Raw genomic sequence first — 20,648 nt, 5'->3', positions numbered from 1 at the left:
ACCGAGACACAAAACGGACAAACTACCAAACACTCAAACACGAATTGACTGACATACGTACAAACCGTTGTATCTCTTTCTATAACGCATATTCCTGTTGGGTCCAATTTGTTTGCAAGAAAGAAAGCACTAGCCATTCCCATAATTCCACCGCCAACAATACAAATATCGTAGTGCGACGGAGACGAGCTCGCTCTTCGTGCCCATAACGAAATGAAACGATTTGCGTGCTGTTCCAGCAGCCTCAACATTATCCGGGAACCTAGATATGACATACGGGCTACAGCCATGGCGGATTCAGAACTAGCAGGAAAGCTTGGAAGGCAGAGTGACATAAATGAGGGCCAAATACAGCCAACTAAGGTTTCCCAATCTGTGTACGCAGAATTCAAGGAGTTCTCCATACAAGAAATCAAAGAGTATCGCAAAGTCTTTCAGAAGTACGACATCTGCAAATGTAAATGAAAAATTGCTTTCTGTTTATCTTTATTTTAGGTACGATACTGACCGTAGTAATTTTATTGACTTTATGGAGTTGAAGTTGATGATGGAAAAGCTAGGGTCTCCACAGACCCATTTGTCACTGAAAGCGATGATCAAAGAAGTCGATGAAGACAATGATGGTCAGATCAGTTTTAGAGAGGTAAGAAAGAAATAACTAGATTAATTAATGCTCTGAAGATAAAATTGCAAAGAATCTTTAGTACTGCCTATAGTTACTTAATAAAGGGAACTCCCACCCTAATACAAGTTAATGTTTAAAGGTGCCCGCTCACGATTCACCACGCACGCGCAGGCACACACACGCAAACTTGAAAACGTGCCACCATTTGATTTCAAGTTGTGTCATTACGAAGCAGAACAAGCGAACATCTTCGGGTGCACCACGTTCTATGACTTACAGCCTTTATTCCTAGTACAAAGAGAAAGGAGAATCGCGTTCTTGTCCGCCACGGCTGTTTTGCTCCTCATACTGGACATTTTGGGAAAGCTAACAACAAGTGTGAGGTTCTTTATCTACATTTACCATTTACAATCTTGGGATAGCTTGCTGTTGAACAACGAAGCCCTTTCTCAATCGTTTCTAGTTGCACGTGACCTGGAAATGGGTGGAGCACAGAGCATCACGCGATGGCTCTGAAACTCGCAGCGTGAAATAAGCCACAGAGAGGTGCCGGACACCACCAGCAACACAGATTGTGCATCTATCTTTACACGGTAGCTACAAAAGCTGGCTAGAATTGAGGACTAGCCTATACCCGTAGCGACAGACGATGCTCCGGTAGCAGTGTTTCTTGTACAGAAATTCAACAACTGCAAGTCAGATGTATGCGTTGGTACACTGACAGCTAGTCTACAACTTCATACATAGTATATGTCTGTCTGGATGCCATCGCGCTAGTGTGCGCTCTGTGCTCCACCCATTTTTGGGTCACGTGCAACAAGGAAAAGATCGAGAAATCGCTTTGACGTTCAACGGCAAGCTATCTCAAAATGTTAAATGGATAAATGTGTGCATAGTATTGCGATTGTGTTTTTATGCATACCTTTGCTTTTATTTTGTGTAAAGTGGCAATACTTATGCCACTTGACATTAATTTAGTGTAGCATTACAGCCTAAAAATTATATTAGACAGTTTAATGATGCAAAATCAGCATATTCTATCAAAAGTATGTTTTATACCTATCTTCATCTCTATTTTGGTTAGATCAGCTTGCCTGCACTGCTTGACAACAGTGTCAAACACCTACTTGCCATATACTGGCATATACTTGCCACAAGCAAAGAACTGCACATACTGTACATCTGTCATCACTCACGTGATACCGAAAAAGAGACAGAGGTATCGGTTTCAAAGTGTTGTGGACACTCGCCAGTCAGATCAGATCATGATCAGCACGATCACAGTCTATTCTGGTCTAGTGTGGACATGGCTTGAGTGTCCGAGGTGAGGTCTGGACCTCCGAGGCTACGCGTTTTCTAGTCCGGACAACTTCACTAATCTGAATAGGGCTTGGCATGGGGCTGTTTGGATTAGCAAGGTTGTACTGTATCGCTGTTTGAGAGATTACTTCTATACACATATATGGTAAACTGTATAAATGGAAGGTCATAACTATAAATAATAATAACGTCATATCTTTTCTACATCATAACAGAATCCTATGAACGAGTAATAAATAAGTTTTATTATTTATTCAGTCACGTGTTATGTCGTTGCCTAGCCGGTCGGTTATATGGTTGTACATCACGTGACCGGCCAGTGTTACTATCTCTATGCATTTCACCCATCGGTTAATGAAGTAGCACTAGAGTGCAATGCAGCTTGAATGTAATTAGTCAAAGCCAATTAGAAGAGCATGAGAAGGGAACTGGACACATTGAGTGGCGATATACATTGTAAAACGTATTGCAATGGACTTTCTTACTCGGTTAGCAGCAGTAGATATGATTCCTAAACAATTGCAAACCATCTTCTACTACGCCGGTTTTGACGATGAACGAATGCATGGCCGAAACGCATACTAAACTTGAGCTATATATAACGTATAACCAGTTATTTCTGCGATCATTATATTTCTGTGAATTCTGCTTAGAAATCACGGAGCGCACAAATATAATTTGCAGATGTTTAAATCTATGCTCGGAGTCCCAGGCAGTCACTCTTTAGAAACATGTACATGTGTGTACTTATAGTAACTGTCTCCCTGGTTGAAACGCAGAAATTTGATTAGCAGTAATTTAAGAGTGCAGAAATAACCATGTGTACATATCGATGGCTCAAACCTTTTAGTATTGTCACAAGAAAGGGTTGGTTGGGTGACTGAAAACAGAATTATTTTTGAACTGGCCTAATTTTGGCTGTCTTGTACATACGTATTTGTTTATATATCTAGTTTTTATATGTCATCATCTACAGATCCGTCCGTCCCAAAGTGTATGTTACTGACATCTACTTATGCTTTACAGTTTATGCTTATTTTTCGTAAATCTCGTTCCGGGGAACTGCAATGTGAAGGTCTTGCACAGATTGCACAAACTTGCAATGTTGCTGAAGAGGGTGTGTCAGGAGCCAAGAGTTTCTTTGAGGCTAAAGTAAAAGAGCAGACTTCTGCAGCAAAATTTGAGCAAGAAATCAAGGAAGAACAAGAAAGGAAGAAGAGAGAAGCTGAAGAGAGTGCACAAAGGCGAGCTGCATTTAAAGAAAAAGCTTCTATGTTTAAGTAGTTTAGAAGTATGGCACTGTCTTATATCTAATTGATTTCATTCAGCAGAATATTGCTGTAGGACACAACACTGCATTGCTTGATTTATTCTGTTCTTGCACGTTTGTGATTTTTGAAATGATTTGGTTTAATATTTGCTTGAGCAGCTGTAAATCTGGTCATTAGGTTGGTATTCAGCAGTCTGATGTATTGGCCAGTGGTTATTAATGTGCATGGCATGTAAATTAGTAGCTGGATGCTTGTACCTAATTAGGAGACAGAGCGACAGACAGCAGACCACGCAGACAGACAGATACTGTAGATGGCAAAACCAGATACACACCGGTGGAGGTTCTCCTTACCTCAAGGCACGCATGCGCTCTCTCTCTCTCTCTCTCTCTCTCTCTCTCTCTCTCTCTCTCTCTCTCTCTCTCTCTCTCTCTCTCTCTCTCTCTCTCTCTCAGCCGGATGTGACAGATGTGGGCGGTATTATCTATTCCACTTATTAATTAACACAAGTACTACTCAAGCTTTTTATCTGTATCTTATATGTCCGACCCAAATCGTGTAGAGTTAAACTCCGAGGGTAAGACCTACTTCTTGAGCTTCCCGGAGGCATCGCCAGATGCAACCCGTCCTTCTAAACACCAGAAGACTTCATGATCATGGGTGATAACGCGAGATATTTGGAAAGGACTGCCAGAAACATTCCAAAATCCAAACTTACCACCAAGCAGACATCTGAGTTCATCATGCGATATGACAACATCTCATAGGCCTGGGATACAAACACCCACAGAGGCGAACATATTATGAGAGGTAACTATTTATTCAGTAAAATACTCAAGGTGATTGATGGGTTTATCCGAAGAAGCCAGTTGATGCAAGCCCGTTGGAAAACCACTTATTAAAAATACAATACATACAACGTAGTAACCGTTTGAGAACGGGTGATAAACTGTAGTATAGAGCCACATAATCGTGTGGTTCCTTTGTGGTAGAGCGAAGTACACTCTATTAGAGAAAAGAATACATATAGATATATACCCTCAGAATTTGTGTGAGTGAGTAAGAAAAACCTCCTATTAAAGACAAGACTCTTCTATTAGATAGCACAGTGATGAATCATGTTATTGCAAAGCTGAGTTTGATTCACCAAGGACATATTTAGCCTTGAAAACGTAAATGAATGCAATCCCCTCCTAGAGGAGGCAGCTGTACCAGTGGTTGTTACCACTCTACGTGCGTAGTCGACCTCAGCTCCACGTGTGAAGCCGATCCCACCTCCACGTGTGAAGCCGATCCCACCTCCACGTGTGAAGCCGACCCCACCTCCACGTGTGAAGCCAACCCCAAATCCACGTGTGAAGGCGACCCCAGCTGCACGTGCAAAGCCGGTCCAAGCTACACGCGAGTGAAACCAGTGGTTTTGACCACTGCACAAACAGTGACTCCAACCACTTCAGAACCCAAAGCACTGGTCACACACTGCGTGCCGCCTAAGAAACCAGTGGTTTTGCACACTCCACGCGTTACGACCCCACTGCCAAAGTGGCAACCTATGCGACGTGTAATAGAAAACCATATCTGAGGTTGGCAGATGGAAATACCTGCATGAAGACAACCACGACCCCCAAACACCTGTGTCTGATGGCCATCCGCTCATCACTCTTCCCGGCTCAACGCGACGCCCAACGACCAAAGTATCCCAAGGACGACGGACTGTGATGTGATGGCATCGACGAGCCGACCTCACTTCGAGACATACAACCTCGATATCAAGGTCTTTCGATAGTACAAAAGTGTGTATCCACTCAGGATATCCTAATCCGAGGCACTCACTAGACCTTTTCACAGGGCGTGGCACTAACGACGTCATCGTCTACCGCGCGACGATTTGGTTCGCTTTTGATGCGTTGGCGTTTGTTAACAGCTTGAGTCTAGAGCCAAAGCAACAATATTTCTTTCGAACTTTTACCGGTGCGTATAGCGCGCGATGCATCGAATCTGGTGAGGCCTTATTTGGGCTCGGCTCTTGTGTGTTTTGCGTGTTTGCAGTGATGAACAACTTCTTTCTGATCTCTTTCGCGACTCTGTCGCGCCATTTTGAGTGATGATGTAACATTGAGACTTGACAGACGTCAAGTGCGGGTACAAACGTGCGTACGTAATCTATGATGCGTGTTCTATGTAGTACGCACTTACCAAACGGTTTGGTTTGTACCTCCTGAACCTAGAAAGTGTGACGTTTGGGGAATGAAAGGACCTTAGGTAGCAAGTAGATAAAGTTCTGTTAATTAATTAATACTATTAATGTCGTAGTAATATAATTGAGTATTACTAATAAAATGGTGTACACGACGAAAATGAAATTGAACAGCAAGTGCTAGTGTATCCTGGAGCATTACACACAAGAGTACAGAATGATAACAAGAGCCAATATATTGACCTTTGCAAACTAAAATTGATATCTATGACACTAATTAATATTAATTTACCGTGCAAAAATTAAATCTATCGTACAATAGGTGGATGCAAACTTGTTAGATATGAACAAACAGTAAATACCTTATATAAGAGATCCATGCTTGAACTAAGTGTTATTTATACCTTGCAAAATTCTGTTGTTCGTTATCCATCTGATCACCCCTCTACGTCGACTCTAAGAGAAACCACTTGCCGGCATTGACTTGCTCCTCAGTAAACTGACCTCCTCCTTTTAGAAAAGGAGGTAGCACAAGAGATGCCCAACATCCATGAGAATGTCAGCAATAACAAACCCTTTGTTTGCCATGACTTGATCTCCAGGCACAAATTTATTGAGAAAACCAAACTGCTTGGTAAGTTCCCTGTCTGATGTGGCACCAGTAAATAGTCGTGACACAAACATAACATGACCACATGATGATATTGCAACCAATGCTTTCACATTGTGGTGGTGTTTGTAACTGGAGAAGAAAGCTGATTGCAAACCCCTATCAGAATAACGTTCTGTAAATAGTTCTGTTGCATCAATGACGCAGGTCTTTTTGGGAAAGTCTCTCTAAATGACTGTGGTAGACTTCGATGTAGAATATCCCTTGGTAACCACCAGTCAACGTCATTCAAATGGCAATAAAGTTTATCCATGTGACAAAGTTTCCATGTGAAACTTCAGATATATTGGTACATCCAGGAACACAGCAAATAACCATGGATAATAGCATTGCAACTACACACTCCAAAAGGTAAAACACAGTACAGCAACACTGAGTGACTGGTTCATTTATAGGACAGCCACGTACAGCTGAGGACATCATATCAAGATGAAATATTAATCAAGCATTCTCTTCTTATATATACCTCTAGATCTCAGTACCACCAGACTTGTCTAAAGACTTCCTCTTCACGTCAATCATTTCCTAAACGCCGCACGTTCTAGGAAGTATTCAGGAGGTACAAACCAAACCGTTTGTAAGTGCGTACTACACAGAACACGCATCATAGATTACGTATATATATATACGCACGTTTGTACCGGCATTTGACGTCTGTCAAGTCTGAATGTTAAATCATCACTCAAAATGACGCGGCAGAGTTACGACAAAGATCAGAAAGAGGTTGTTCATCACTGCAAAACACGCAAAACACACAAGAGCCGAGTCCTAATGAGGCCTCACCTGATTCGATGCATCGCTGTACGCGCCGGTTAAAGTTCGAAAAGAAAAATTGTTGCTTTGGCTCTAGACTCACGCGGTTAACAAACAGATATGCATCAAAATCGAACCAAATCGTCGCGCGGTAGGCGATGACGTCGTTAGTGCCACGCCCTGTGAAAAGTTCTATAACGACCTTCGTGACTTCGTCTCGTAGGAAAAGGTGAGAAACATGGATCAAGGACCTCAACCGTCTGCTGCACAACACCAGCAAGAACAGTCATCGTATTTTCTTTTGTGGAAGATGCCTCCACGGATACATGAGTATTGGAAACAGAGCCATCCGAGCAGAGATGCCTGAGAAAAGAACATCGGTGTCACGAGTCAACAAGCAACTATTTTTGATGTTGCTCTATTTGAAGAAATGGGCGGAGTTTGTGTTGACTGAAGTCGAATAAATGAACACCGGTCGCCGATAACATATATATTCTAGATACTCATAGTTAGGAACTTAGCTGCGTGTATTGTTTCAGTACAAGTATAGTGGTGTGAGCTATACGCCAGGTCCTCTTTCTTTGTTATTAAGAATGTAAGTCCAGAGTTAAGACGCGATGTTATGTATGTGATAAAGTGGGTCACGAGGCAAAGAACTGTTGACTTGTTCGACGTGGGACAAACAGAGATGCCACTCCCTCCAAGTTGAAACTCTGGAGATTCAAGTTCAATTCCTAGTCACCGTCGTCAAGCGATATCGACTTTAAGAAATCGGCGGCGCTGGCGTTGTTGTCGAGCCTCTTGATCCGCATTCTGAATCCTTGAAGATACAAAGCCCAGTGCATCACGTGATTGTTTGATTGGTTGATGGTTAGGATTAGGGTTAGGATTGGAGTTGAGACTTTTGATTTCATTAATTGGACATCGCATCGGTAAAGGTGTAATCGGGACAAACGAAGAAAACATTCGTAAAGTGCGCAGTGCACCGAGACCAACAACTAAGAAGGAGCTTCGAGCCTTTATAGGTCTTGCGGTGTTTATAGAGAGTTCATTCCCAACTTTTATCGCGGTGGCAGTGCCTATGACGGATCTTCCCAAAAAGGCAGGCTCGTAGCAAGCGGTCCGGCAGGTCCGGCATTCGCCGGACCATTTTTCAGAAACTGTAGTTTCAGCAGCGGCAGAATGGCGTAGACTTCCGGTTATATAGCTATAGATGATAAAATATATTATTTACTTTCTATTCTTTCTACGTTATCAGGCACAGAGAAATGTAATAATCACAGTGGACATTGATTATATTGTAAAAATTGAGATACGTACCAGAAATAGCTGGAAGAATGCAGTGTAAGAGTAGAAGGGTTCGAAGCCACATCCGGGATTTGTCCTAAATCTTCTAAGTAAGGCGACCAGCACATCGAAAATCTTTCCTGATGATCAAGCCGTTCTTAACCAGCCTCACCAACCCCTGAACTTCGATTTTCCAAAGCGCCCCTTTGGGAAGAAGGCGGAGTTGCGTTGCTTCAAGCCATCTTGGTTTCATCAGTGGCCATTTGTTCACTACCACGAGGCTGACGACGTCGTGTTTTGTCACCGGTACCTGTGCGTGAAAGCATTGACTCTCAAACCAATCAAGTCTAAACCGGATCCTGCTTTTGTTAGTACTCTAGCACATACAGAAGTAGGCTGTTGGTCTATAATTGTATTCATTGGTAAGGTTACTCGTGGATTTTCAAACTGGAAAGATGCAACCACAGGATTCAAAAACCACGTAAAGAGTGCGTGTCATCGTGAAGCAGTTGAAGTTCTTGTCACTCTTCCTGCCACCACCAGGAACGTTGGAGAACATCTTTCTCATGAGCATGCTGTCCAGAAAGTCAACAATCAACACGCGCTTTTTTAAGTACTGTCGTCTGTGAGATTCTTGAGTAGGCAGGGTCTTGCTTTTAGAGGAGATGGAGATGAATCAGATGGTAATCTACAACAGCTGCTTCGTCTACAGAGTGAGAAAGACCCTAACCTAGCACACTGGCTGAAACGAAAGGAGAAGTCTACACAAGTCCACAAATTCAAAATGAAATGATCAAACATTGGGCCTCCAAGTGCTACGAAATATTGCCACAGACATACATAATTCCCCATTTGTAACAGTGATGGCTGATGAAACTACTGATGCCTCCAACAGAGAGCAATTTACAGTCATCATTCGTAGGGTTTCAGAAGACTTGCAGGTGGATGAAGAGTTTATTGGACTTTACCAAACCTCAACTACTGATGCTGCAACCCTTGCAGCTCTGATCAAGAACGTCTTCATAAGACTGAATGTGAGTATGAAAAGCTTCGTGGACAGTGTTTTGATGGTGCCAGTGCTATGAGTGGCTATAGAACTGGTGTTGCTAAACGCATTAATGATATTGAGCCAAGAGCAGTCTTCACCCACTGTTACGGTCATGCTCTAAATCTCGCTGCATATGACACCCTAAAGCAATCAAAGTTGATGAAAGATGTACTAGACATAAGTCGGGAGATCACAAACTGATCAAATATTCCCCACGTAGGGAGGGGATATTTATGAAGTTGAAGGAGAGCTTGCCAGCTAGTAGTACAGGTATCAGAGTACTCTGCCCTACTAGATGGACATATAGAGGTAGTTGCTTCGGATGAGAGAGTTTCTGATGGATGAGAGAGTGGTTGTGATTCACTAACTGTAGCACTTCTTGGCTCTGTCAATATAGAAAACTATTCATCAGCGAACACAATGTATTAAACAGCATGAATGTTACTTAGCATTCAACAATAAGAGAATTGTTTTGAGAACTTACCTGAACAATATTTTCAGTAGGTGCATACTGCTTTATTCTTTGCAAAGTTTGTTTTGTCTGATTTTAGTGAATGATCATCTGCTGCAATACACATAATTGTATGGAACTTGTTAGCCTAGTTTTTCTTACAATAATGTGGTTTGTTGTCTGTGTCAAGAGAGGTAATATGTTAATGCATACATGCAGGTATGTGTGCAGTATGTATGTCTGCACAGTATACACATATGCATGCGTGCAAAGGGTATATATGTTGTGTGTGTGTGTGTGTGTGTGTGTGTGTGTGTGTGTGTGTGTGTGTGTGTGTGTGTGTGTGTGTGTGTGTTTTGTGTATGTGTGTGTGTGTGTGTGTGTGTGTGTGTGTGTGTGTGTGTGGTGTGTGTGTGTGTGTGTGTGTCTGTGTGTGTGTGTGTGTGTGTGTGTGTGTGTGTGTGTGTGTGTCTGTGTGTGTGTGTGTGTGTGTGTGTGTGTGTGTGTGTGTGTGTATGTGTGTGTTCATGCATGTATGTGCCATATTTCCTCAAATATTAACACATGGGTTACTATTATTTCAACCTAATTAGCTCCATGGGTGACTATTCAAACACAGGTTTACTAATTTTTCAACATCTGGTATTATGCCTTTTCCACTCATTTGTTTTCATTTTTATGTAGATTTATTCGAATTTCTTTTTTATCCACTGACGAAGGTTCTGTTTGTCGATTTTGTATTTTGTTGCCACACATTGTTCAGAGATGATGCTCTACCTTCCTTCACAATATTCAATTTTTTAGATCTCTTTTTCTCTTCGTGCACAGTTCTTGGCAAATGGCAAACTAAGCAATGAGTGTGTACAATGTCGGATACCAGTCTTCGGCTCCAAGGCATGGGTTACTGTTCAAACATGGGTTACTATCATTTCAAAATTGATCAGATCCTTCAGTTATATTCGAGTACAGTTTATTATTCAAGGAAATATGGTATGTATGTATAGGTTATTGTGCAATTAGCATGCTGTATGGCTTTTTAAAGCATGAGGGGCATAGTTATCAAGGTCTAAAACCCTGCTGCTACTAAAAGCCATATAGCATGCATGCTAATCATATAATAAGTAATTTATACCATGGTTAGTGATGTGTACATGATAAGTGAGATTGCAATATTAACCGGAACTTCTTGCACACTTGCCGTACAATATTTCATATACTCCATCTAAATAAGCACTTGTGACTGGTCGCACGTCTTGTGACCATGGTATAAGTGTATACGTATGCATGCATGCATGTATGTATGTATGCATGTATAAGACACTGTTGGTTTAGACTCAAAGAAACAGAATCATTTATAAGTTTTGGGTAACATTGGTTGAGTCTGTAACACCATGATTAGATTTCATAGTGTTTTGTGAGTAGGGTGATTTGTTGTAAATTTTGTACGTTTTGGTGGAGTCGCAGACTCCTATAATGCAAAGAAAAAATGTATGTATAAGTGTAGTACAATCTTTTACAATATCGTCTGTTGGTAATATTCTCAGGCTTCATTGTCCTACACACATCTCTAATTCTGGCCTTGCTTCCCATAGAGAACAAGCAGACACTACATAAAAGTGTCTTCACTGAAACCATGAAGTGAACCACTATGATGTAGGTAGGTAGGTAGGTAGGTGTAGGTAGGTAGGTGTAGGTAGGTAGGTGTAGGTAGGTAGGTGTAGGTAGGTAGGTGTAGGTAGGTAGGTGTAGGTAGGTGGGTGTAGGTAGGTAGGTAGGTAGGTAGGTAGGTAGGTAGGTAGATACACAGGTATGTGTAAACGCTGTTAGACAATTACTTGTCAAGGGTTTATCAAGATTAAGCAGTAGTTGTAAGTTCTCATCATGTTTCTCTCCTTCAGTTGAATCTATTGGCACAAAAGAATTAATAAAATATACTAGTAGTCTCTCATCAATTCGATCAGTGAGTCCATCAGCGCTGAGACCGTGCTTCTACTGACTTGAACTTTTAGTGTTCTGTACGTAGAAGTTTGTGTCTAATAAATTATCATCAGTCAGTCAGTCAGTTTGCTGTGATTCTACTGACTTGAACTGTCATGGATAATATTTTTAACTTTAGTGTTTTGTATGTAACAAAAGCTTGTGTGTAATGATTATTTTTGTCAGTCAGTCAGTCAGTCGATCAAGCTAATGGCAAGTATTATGAAGGTCGATGACTGACTTTGCATGGACATCATGCGGATTGACTCGGTTCATTTTGAGGAACCGTAAGTGTATCTTTCCTACATGTAGTAATACTTCAGTTAGCCAGCGTGCACACCTAGGAATATACATGGAGGTCTGCTTAAAAACAACTCAGGCAGAGGTCAGCGGAAGTACTCGGGTTCGATCCCCTGGTGATTTTGAGGGGCTGGTGCCCCTAACCCATACATGTATCTCCAACAAGAGTATGTAGGTAAGTAGGTATGTAAGTATGTGGATACACAGGTATCCGTAGATGCTGACAGACAATTACCTGTCAAAGGTTTGTCAAGATTAAGCAGTAGTTGTAAGACCTCATCATGTTTCTCTCCTTCAGTTGAATCTATTGGCACAAAAGAATTAATATGGCTGTATGATGTTAAAGATACGTTTGCATATATGCATGGACGTTTGCATATATGCATGGACGCTAGCAAAATCTTACCACTGATCAGTTCCACTTCTTGTCCATTTTCCCAAGCAGAAACAACTCTTTCATTACATTCAATCTGCTGGTGAAATTGACTCCTGATGCTTCTGAATCTAAACTAGCAAGTTTGGTAGCAATCTTTGAAGCCTGATGGAATTTTTCAAACTACAACATGGACGCGTGCTAATTTATGTAACAGTTGAGAATCACTTTGACAACGCACCTGAGAGTGTACTTTTCTTGATTGTATTTCAAAGCTAACGATGGTTGCTGTAGACGGGCTTTGATGAGCAATAGGTGAAAATGCTCTTTGGTTAGATTTGTAGTAATCTAGAGACCATCTTCCGTCACAAAGTTCTTCAGTGAACATGTTCAATCCAAGATCAGATCGAGCTGCCAGTATGTGACGACAAGGCAACCTCATTGACCGCCAAGTCATGCAATGGCATGTTGCGGGGGTGACTACTATTGAACTATTGTTGCATGCAACATGGTAATGTTGGTTGTCTCCAATAACGTCTCCAATAAAAGCACGCTACGGGACCTCATACAAAGAATGAAAGGCACAGTCTCCAATAAAAGCACGCATCTCGCAAAGTACCTATTACAAGTAGTCAAACGTAATGTATTGGATGCTAATAAATGATAGCTAAATTGTATTGCTAATGTAACCATGTTGAGTTAAACAACATTGAAATTACATAAGACACAGTCTGGTTTCTGATAAAGTCACATCTATCAGGCCCTTTGAAAAATTAAGGACCTGTTTATGTTAGAGATAGTATGTGTTGGTACAGTACATGTACATGTCCAAGATGAATTAATTATTCTTACTCTTGATATTTCATGATTATGGCTCTCTTTAAATCTTCGCACAACTAGTGATTGACCATCTTCAGAAGCTCTTAGGGACAATTCAAATGGGCAGTCTTTCCTAAAAGTCCTGTTGATGGAAAGCACAAAGAAAAATACAAAACACAATGAAAATGTAATTGGAAATTAAATGAAAAAGTGTGTTGAGTGCAAATACTAAAGTTATAAAATTTGAGAAATTTGCATTAGCAAAAAATTCTGGTATCAATTAATTAAGCTTATGTGCAGTTTGGTGTGTTTGCTTATCCTTTGAAGTTTATTTTTAGTACTGTACGTACAAGGAATACTTAACTATGGTTTGTTATGGAATTGATCATAAGCCTACATCTTAGGGAAATCCTGTTGCTCTTTTATGGCTTGCATACCGAACTCAAGTCAGGCAACACTCACAAGTAACGTTTCTTTGCACTTCGGTACAGAAGTAACAGCATGACGAAACTTTTGGTGTGTTTTTAAATGTAGCAATTGTGGTTGTATAAAATTACAAAAATAATATGTAATATGATATAGAAATATGTTTCAGGTTACCGGTTGAATTTTACAAACAAGTCAACCAAAGGTCTGAAACTGTACCCCAACAATTGTTGATATTAATTTTACTGTTGACTAGTTGATATTAAATGTGGTAATTTTCAAATTTGCTTAAGAATTGTAGAATATAGAATATCCAAATGCATCTACACCGCCACCCTGATACAAACTAATAGATGTGAGAGAATCTTAGCATTTTTACCCAGCCCGTGCCTTGCTGTATTTTGAACATGCTTCATTGAAAGACGTTTTTGTCTTTAGAAAGTGTGAAGAAAGAATGAAGACGGTAAAGCAGCAATGATGTATACTGGGTATATTTATGTATTTTCAATAGTGTAGTACAGTATGGTGCAGATGTAACACTACATCAAAGGTTTCACTGATCAACTATTTGTATATATATATATATATATATATATATATATATATATATATATATAATATATATAATAACAGTATTTGCCTAGCGTAGTTAATTACTCTTTCTTTTTACATTTGTTCTTTTTATCTGAGACTACTGTATGTACAGTATTTTAGCCTGGGGCCACAATTTGACCCATCACCATGGAAAAGGTTTAGGTCCCTGGATTCCTAAACAATTGCTAACGCACAAGCTGCACTTACGATGTAGACCGCTTTCCTTCTCCACGGGCAGCGAATTTTTTGCCTCCGTGAGTGCAGCTATACGTCATCTCGTAGTATGAAATTGCGTCAGAAAGGGGACGATTGATTCGCTTCCGGGCAGCCTCAACACTTCTCGAGTCTCTTCTCCATAATTTTGTATGTTGATGATTCATACACCGACAATCGCTCTTGTAGGTCGGCGAACGAGTTGAATTTTTTCCCAACAGAAAAGAATGCGGAATCAGTCACAGGGAATCCGACAGAAAACCTTGTCAGATTTCTAGGCGTTTTGTGGGGTTTTCTAGGGCGTGCCTACGTAAAACCACAAGGCTTGAAACACCACACCTCTTGAACCACGCCTTCTGCCTTACATTTCGGTTGCAAGAAGCGCTGTCAGCATTTTGCAGCGTACATCGTGACTCTCTCCATCTGTAAACTCATCTACAACAGAGAAACAGTCAGATGGAATGCTCTCAACTGAACTACGGCACGAGTTCGTAGTGCAGTCCACTACCCACCGTAACCCTTCAAAACCCTGAAACATCCCAGATCCCTTGCATAACCCTAGCAAACCATTTAGGGTTGCCAATTGCAAGTTACCGGTATATACAATTGTAGTCCAGTCGCGGCAGTAATTACTGATCTAGGACTTGGTGAAGATCGTTCCAAAGTATGGCGCGTGATGTGTGTCATAATTCCGTCGGCTGGGCTGGGCTAACTCGTCGGCTGGGCTGCGCTAACTCGTTGGCTAGGCTGAGATATCATGTTTCCACAACTAATTTATAATTCCGTCGGCTGAGCTGCGATATCATATTACATGCACGTTCTCCTCCTAGCCCATGGACGTAGCACGCGTAAATTGTGTCAAATTTTCAACGGCTGGGCTATCCTAACTTGTTGCACTCGTCGGCTGGGCTATCCTAGTATGTTCCCTTTATCATTTGATATCTCAGCCCAGCCGACGAGAAGCGCGTCAACTGTGTCAACTATGCCGTCGGAAGTGAGATCGCCGTATGGTAACTGCCCTCAGAAACAGGGAATGGGTTCCAATGACGCATGCGCACGCGCATGATATAGCGTTGTGCACGCTGGAGCATTGCACGATATAGCGTTGCGCAGACAATGCGTAGTGTAGGCTTTAGCAGGTCGACTGCAAGCGTAAGTGTCAGTCGATCTCTTGTTTTACATTTCATTTAGCGTGTAAAAATATTGTTGTCTAGAGTCAGCAAAATCGTTTAATTATAAGTCTAAGTGTAGAAGCATAAAATCATATTTGGACTTCGAGATACTTTTTCAAGGCAAATAATGTGTACAGTGTTCACTTTCAATCACGTACCTACCTTATTTTAATTTCTATAATTAGCTAATTTAACAGCTAGTGAAGGGCGTAGTAAAGCAGAATTTGAAAACGCGATGATACAAGATAGACAGCTCTATATATTTTTCTCTATATAGCCATTTTAAATTTCAAATTTTAAATTTTTAAATTTTAATTTTCAAAAAATTTTTACAACTAGGGACATGCAGTAACTCTAAAGCTCACGTCTACAGTACAACGCGGCATACAAATTAGTACGCAACTCGTAGAAGTACTTGTTAATTAAGCTGCCATACCAAAGATGGCAGCAGAACAATCTAATGCAAGTTAGCAATTCGTCAATGTTGTATACAGATGCTAATCTTGAGAATGTTTCTCAAGAAATTTTCTGCAGCCCTGACTTCATGAACAGCGCACAAATTAACTTGGGCTACAGCTCATTGGTCTTGCTACAAATTGTGAGAGAAATCAAACCGCACGGTGGGCACGAACAAGGTGTTAGAATTCCGAGGCACCTCACTACCTACTTGTAAATTGTAAACTATTCAGTAAAACTTATTAGTTTTACAGCATAGAGAGAGCTACACTTTTCCTATTTCTTTGTCTTTCTCTAACTTTTTAGAACTGAGGACAAAAATTTTGGAATGTTTTGTTAGTCATGCATTTTACCACCCTGGGTGCACTCGTGATCTAAGATCACGCCTACCAGACAGGATGCTATTGTTACTTTCATACTTAGCGGGCAGTAGACTAGCAATTAGAATAATTTATAGACTAAACGGCTCCCACCCAGAGACTGACAAGATGTGACTGGTATTGCAACATCAGTAGTAGGATCAAGGAGGATCGAAATGAACCAATCGGCGTCAAGCTTGGAATCGTACCTGAACGGGAGCCTTGCCTGTAGCCAATCACCATCACGCACTGTTCAAATAGCAAATACGCGGGCACTTGGATTCAACCAGCAGTTCAAGTTCAACGGTCGATCTGTTTTGGCGGTCATATGCATCTAGTGTCGGCAGCTGCAAGAGGTTAACGCATCCTATGCCTTCACCTGCAACAGCACAGTCCAGCGACAAGCAAAGACGTGTCCCTAATCCAAAAGGTATACTTTTGTAATGTAGTGTATGGTCACGTGATACTTCAGTGATGTATTTAGCCTGCAGCGCTATAATAATAGTTCATTCTTGATACCCCCACTTGCGCGTGCCAAAGACATTACATTGGTGACAGGATGGACAATTGTGTACCTACAGCCTTTGGAGATTATGATGACTTGCTAATATTTCTGGATCGCGTTACTGTCCGGTCACAGTTGAAGGGTTTTTCGGGAGAAAAGAAGGCTCTCGCCCTAGCATCACGATTGGAAGGGGCTGCATTTGATAACTACCGACGCCTGTCGGTGGACGACAAAACAAGTTTTGACGTAATCGTCAGTTCGCTAAAACGTGAGTTTCTACGTGGCGGAGCAGATCGCATGCAGGCAGTCACTGACCTACGACGACGAAAATGGGCTGTTACTGCAGAATCTGTTGGTGCGTTTGGTCATGATGTTCAACGACTTGCTCGTTTATCTTACCCTAGTTTCGACGTGGATTCGGTAACTACAGTGGCTCGAGACGCGTTTTTGGAAGGGTTGCCGCATGAGTTCCAAGTTCAGCTCCGTTTGAGTGGAGATACAGCTTTAAAATCAGTGGCAGAATTAAGTGAAGAAGCACATCGTTTACAGATAGCAGGTATCGGTGAGAGAAAAGCAAGCGGGACGATGCCGGCACTTTCACGTGATTTCAGTCAATCCACCAACATGTCATCCGCGATCTTCAAGAGAGAAATATGTTCTAAGTAGGACTGATGATGAACGATTGACGTCGTCTTGCAAGAAAGATTCATAGGAAACGTTGACGCTGCTTAATTAATATCTTCTGGATCCGCTCGCTAGATATACATACATGTCGCTTCACAGTATATTCTATGCAGCTAGGAGACGTACACCGATCTCTAGCTACAACGAAATAGCGGAAAAAGATGGCGACGATTCAATAAAAGTATAATAATTTGATAGTCCATCTCAATAGTTAATTAATTTATTAACTTCCAGTGATACAAGAGCGCTACACATGCAGAATTGAGACATAACGTGGATAACAAGCCCGCGCCGTGCAAGAGTTGCGTAGCTGTGTGAATTCGAAGTAGTGTGGGACATTGATGGTATTTAGTTAGCTACGAGCGTAAAGAAGGACACCACAATGAGTGGTGGAATGCTTCGCGAGAAGCTCACTCTAAACGGGCTGAATTGACTTCCGGTCTGTCTGTCGGTATGTTTGTACCTATGTTTGTAACTATCTATGTTTGTAACTATGTTTCTTTGTAAGCGTGTGTCACGCTCGGGGAGTTTTCAGCCAATCAGCAATCGTTTTGGGACGCTAAACGTAGGTGACGTAATACTAGCTTGTCAGCGTGAATCACTCTCGGGAATTTGTTGAGCTAATCAGCAGACCTTTGGCACATCAACAATGGGTGACGTAACAATCCCGCGCATTATGACAGAAAAGCCGAGATGTCGTAAACCTCCATTTTACGGTCAAACTGTCGTCAAACTGAGAAGCGCAGAGTAAAGATCAGGTAATAGTTGTATGTGTTTGTTACTTTTTACAAAAGAATCGCAAAACAAACGAATTTATCGTTCTTGAAGAAGCCAAGCTAAGGTCCCATGGGAACATGCATCTAGCTCTAGGCACCGTTGCATGCGCACCACCTGTGACCAGAATGTCATCCGCGATCTTCAAGAGAGAAATATGTTCTATGTAGGACTGATGATTGAACGTCTTGCAAGAATGATTCGTAGGAAACGTTGACGCTGCTTTCTTCTGGATCCGGTCGCTAGATGTACATGCATGTCGCTTCACAGTATTTTCTATGCAGCTAGGAGACGTACATCGATCTCTAGCTACAACGAAATAGCGGAACGAAAGATGGCGACGATTCAATAAAAGTATGATAATGATTTGATAGTCCATCGCAATAGTTAATTAATTTATTAACTTCCAGTGATACAAGAGCGCTATACATGCATAATTGAGACATAGCGTAGATAACAAGTCCGCTCCGTGCAAGAGTTGCGTAGCTGTGTGAATTCGAAGTAGTGTGAGACATTGATGGTATTTAGTTAATTATCTTTAATCACATTGATAAACCAATGTGTTTTCAAAGAATTACCGTTTACATTCTAGTAACAATTAAGGTAACGATTAATTAATAATAAGGACAATAAATAAACAAAATTTAACAAAATTTACATTAATATTTACAATAAATACACACACACACACACACACACACACACACACACACACACACACACACACACACACACACACACACACACACACACACAACGTCACTTCTGTCACTTGTGCTGAATTCGAAGTGTAGTGTGGAACATTGATAATATTTAGTTAATTATCTTTAATCATGTCGACGCATCCCTGTGTTTTAAAGAATTATACATTCTAGCAACAAGCTAATGAATTAATTAAGCTACGAGTGTAAAGAAGGACACCACAATGAGTGGTGGACAGCTTCGCGAGAAGCTCACTCTAAACGGGCTGAATTGACTTCCGGTCTGTCTGTCGGTATGTCTGTACCTATGTTTGTATGTTTGTTTGTAAGCGTGTGTCACGGGGGAGTTTGTCAGCCAATCAGCAGTCGTTTTGGGACGCTAAACGTAGGTGACGTAATACTAGCTTGTCAGTGTGAATCACTCTCGGGAATTTGTAGAGCCAATCAGCAGACCTTTGGCACATCAACAATGGGTGACGTAACAATCCGGCGCATTATGACAGAAAAGCCGAGATGTCGTAAACCTCCATTTTACGGTCAAAATGTCGTCAAACCGAGAAGCGCAGAGTAAAGATCAGGTAATAGTTGTTCGCGTTTGTTACTTTTTACAAGAGAATCGCAAAACAAACGAATTTATCGTTCTACAAGAAGCCAAGCTAAGGTCCCATGGGACCATGCATCTAGATAGGCACCGTTGCATACACACCAGCGTTGTGCGATTAAATCGATTATTCGATTTATCGATTGCTTGTGACGCATCGATAAGGCATCGATGGCCGGGGAACTCCCTATCGATTAATCGGGCATGCGCATTCAGTCGTCACGTGTAGGTCGTTTGCTCAGTGCAGTGTCTGTTAGTCTTGACTTCAAATGAGTGTAAGGGAAGTACCAGACAGAAATTACTTGAAAGAAGCGGGTCTCCTGCCTCCTAGGCAGTGCTCTTCCGAAGTTTGGCGGTACTTTGGCTTCCGTGGTGAAAACGGGAAGATTGAGGATCCGAAACACGTAATAGATCTTGCAGCATGTCTGGCGGTACTCTTCGCCATTGCAGTTTTGGCTTCGCTCTGTCTATAGGTTGTATGCACCATCAACAAATGCGGCGCCGTTCTGAAGTACTGTGGTAACACCACCAACCTGGCCGCTCACATGAAATCTCGTCACCCGCTAGTGTTTATGAAACAAGTCTCTCAAGAGACTCAAATCCCGCGAAGCAGAAGGAGAAACGTGCGCAAGAGGATCAGGCCGTCTCGATGTCATCTACTGTAGGAGAGAAAGCTGCATTCGTCAGTCCATTCCAACTCGCAGCAAAGCTACCAACATCCAGTAAGAGAGCCTCTGTGATCACTGACGCCGTTGCCTACTTCATTGCTAAAGACATGCAGCCGGTTAGTGCCGTAGAGTGCCTCGGATTTCGAAGTATGTTCAAGGTTCTTGAACCTCGCTATGAAATTCCGAGCCGAAAAACATTCACCCAAAGAGTGCTTCCCGCTCTCTATGTGAAAGTCAAGGAATCAGTTGCAACCGTGGTATCTTTGGCAGAATGGTACGCCATAACAACAGATTGTTGGACCAGTTGTGCCAACAACTCTTTTATCGGTGTCACCTTTCACACCATTAGTAATGACTGGCAGCTTCAGCACCTCGTCCTGGAGAATGTGGAGCTACCTGACAAG

At 41.6% G+C, this 20,648-nt stretch overlaps 2 protein-coding genes across 3 annotated transcripts in view; both read left to right on the top strand.

Annotated features, from left to right (window-relative positions):
• The first annotated feature begins 266 nt into the window (after positions 1 to 266).
• Positions 267 to 3,381, top strand: LOC134182075 (EF-hand domain-containing protein D2-like). 2 transcript variants are annotated; one of them, XM_062649407.1, is made up of 3 exons: positions 267 to 419; positions 496 to 643; positions 2,972 to 3,381. In XM_062649407.1, the coding sequence occupies exons 1-3, from the start codon at positions 289 to 291 to the stop codon at positions 3,227 to 3,229; spliced, it is 537 nt and encodes a 178-aa protein (XP_062505391.1). In that variant the 5' UTR covers positions 267 to 288; the 3' UTR covers positions 3,230 to 3,381. The 2 variants fall into 2 exon arrangements, with proteins under 2 accessions (XP_062505391.1, XP_062505389.1); XM_062649405.1 differs by having other exon boundaries at positions 268 to 440.
• A 16,817-nt stretch (positions 3,382 to 20,198) lies between these two features.
• The window catches only part of LOC134182306 (E3 SUMO-protein ligase ZBED1-like), a 1,861-nt gene continuing 1,411 nt past the window's right edge, over positions 20,199 to 20,648 (top strand). Inside the window, exon 1 of the mRNA XM_062649701.1 lies at positions 20,199 to 20,648. This exon is cut by the window's right edge and continues 1,411 nt beyond it. Within this exon, the coding sequence (XP_062505685.1) occupies positions 20,226 to 20,648 (423 nt within the window). The 5' untranslated portion in view covers positions 20,199 to 20,225.

Source organism: Corticium candelabrum, chromosome 7 (genome assembly GCF_963422355.1).
Source record: "Corticium candelabrum chromosome 7, ooCorCand1.1, whole genome shotgun sequence".
Taxonomy (NCBI): domain Eukaryota; kingdom Metazoa; phylum Porifera; class Homoscleromorpha; order Homosclerophorida; family Plakinidae; genus Corticium; species Corticium candelabrum.
Note: the sequence above shows the minus strand (reverse complement) of the source record. Positions and strands in the feature narration are given on the sequence as shown.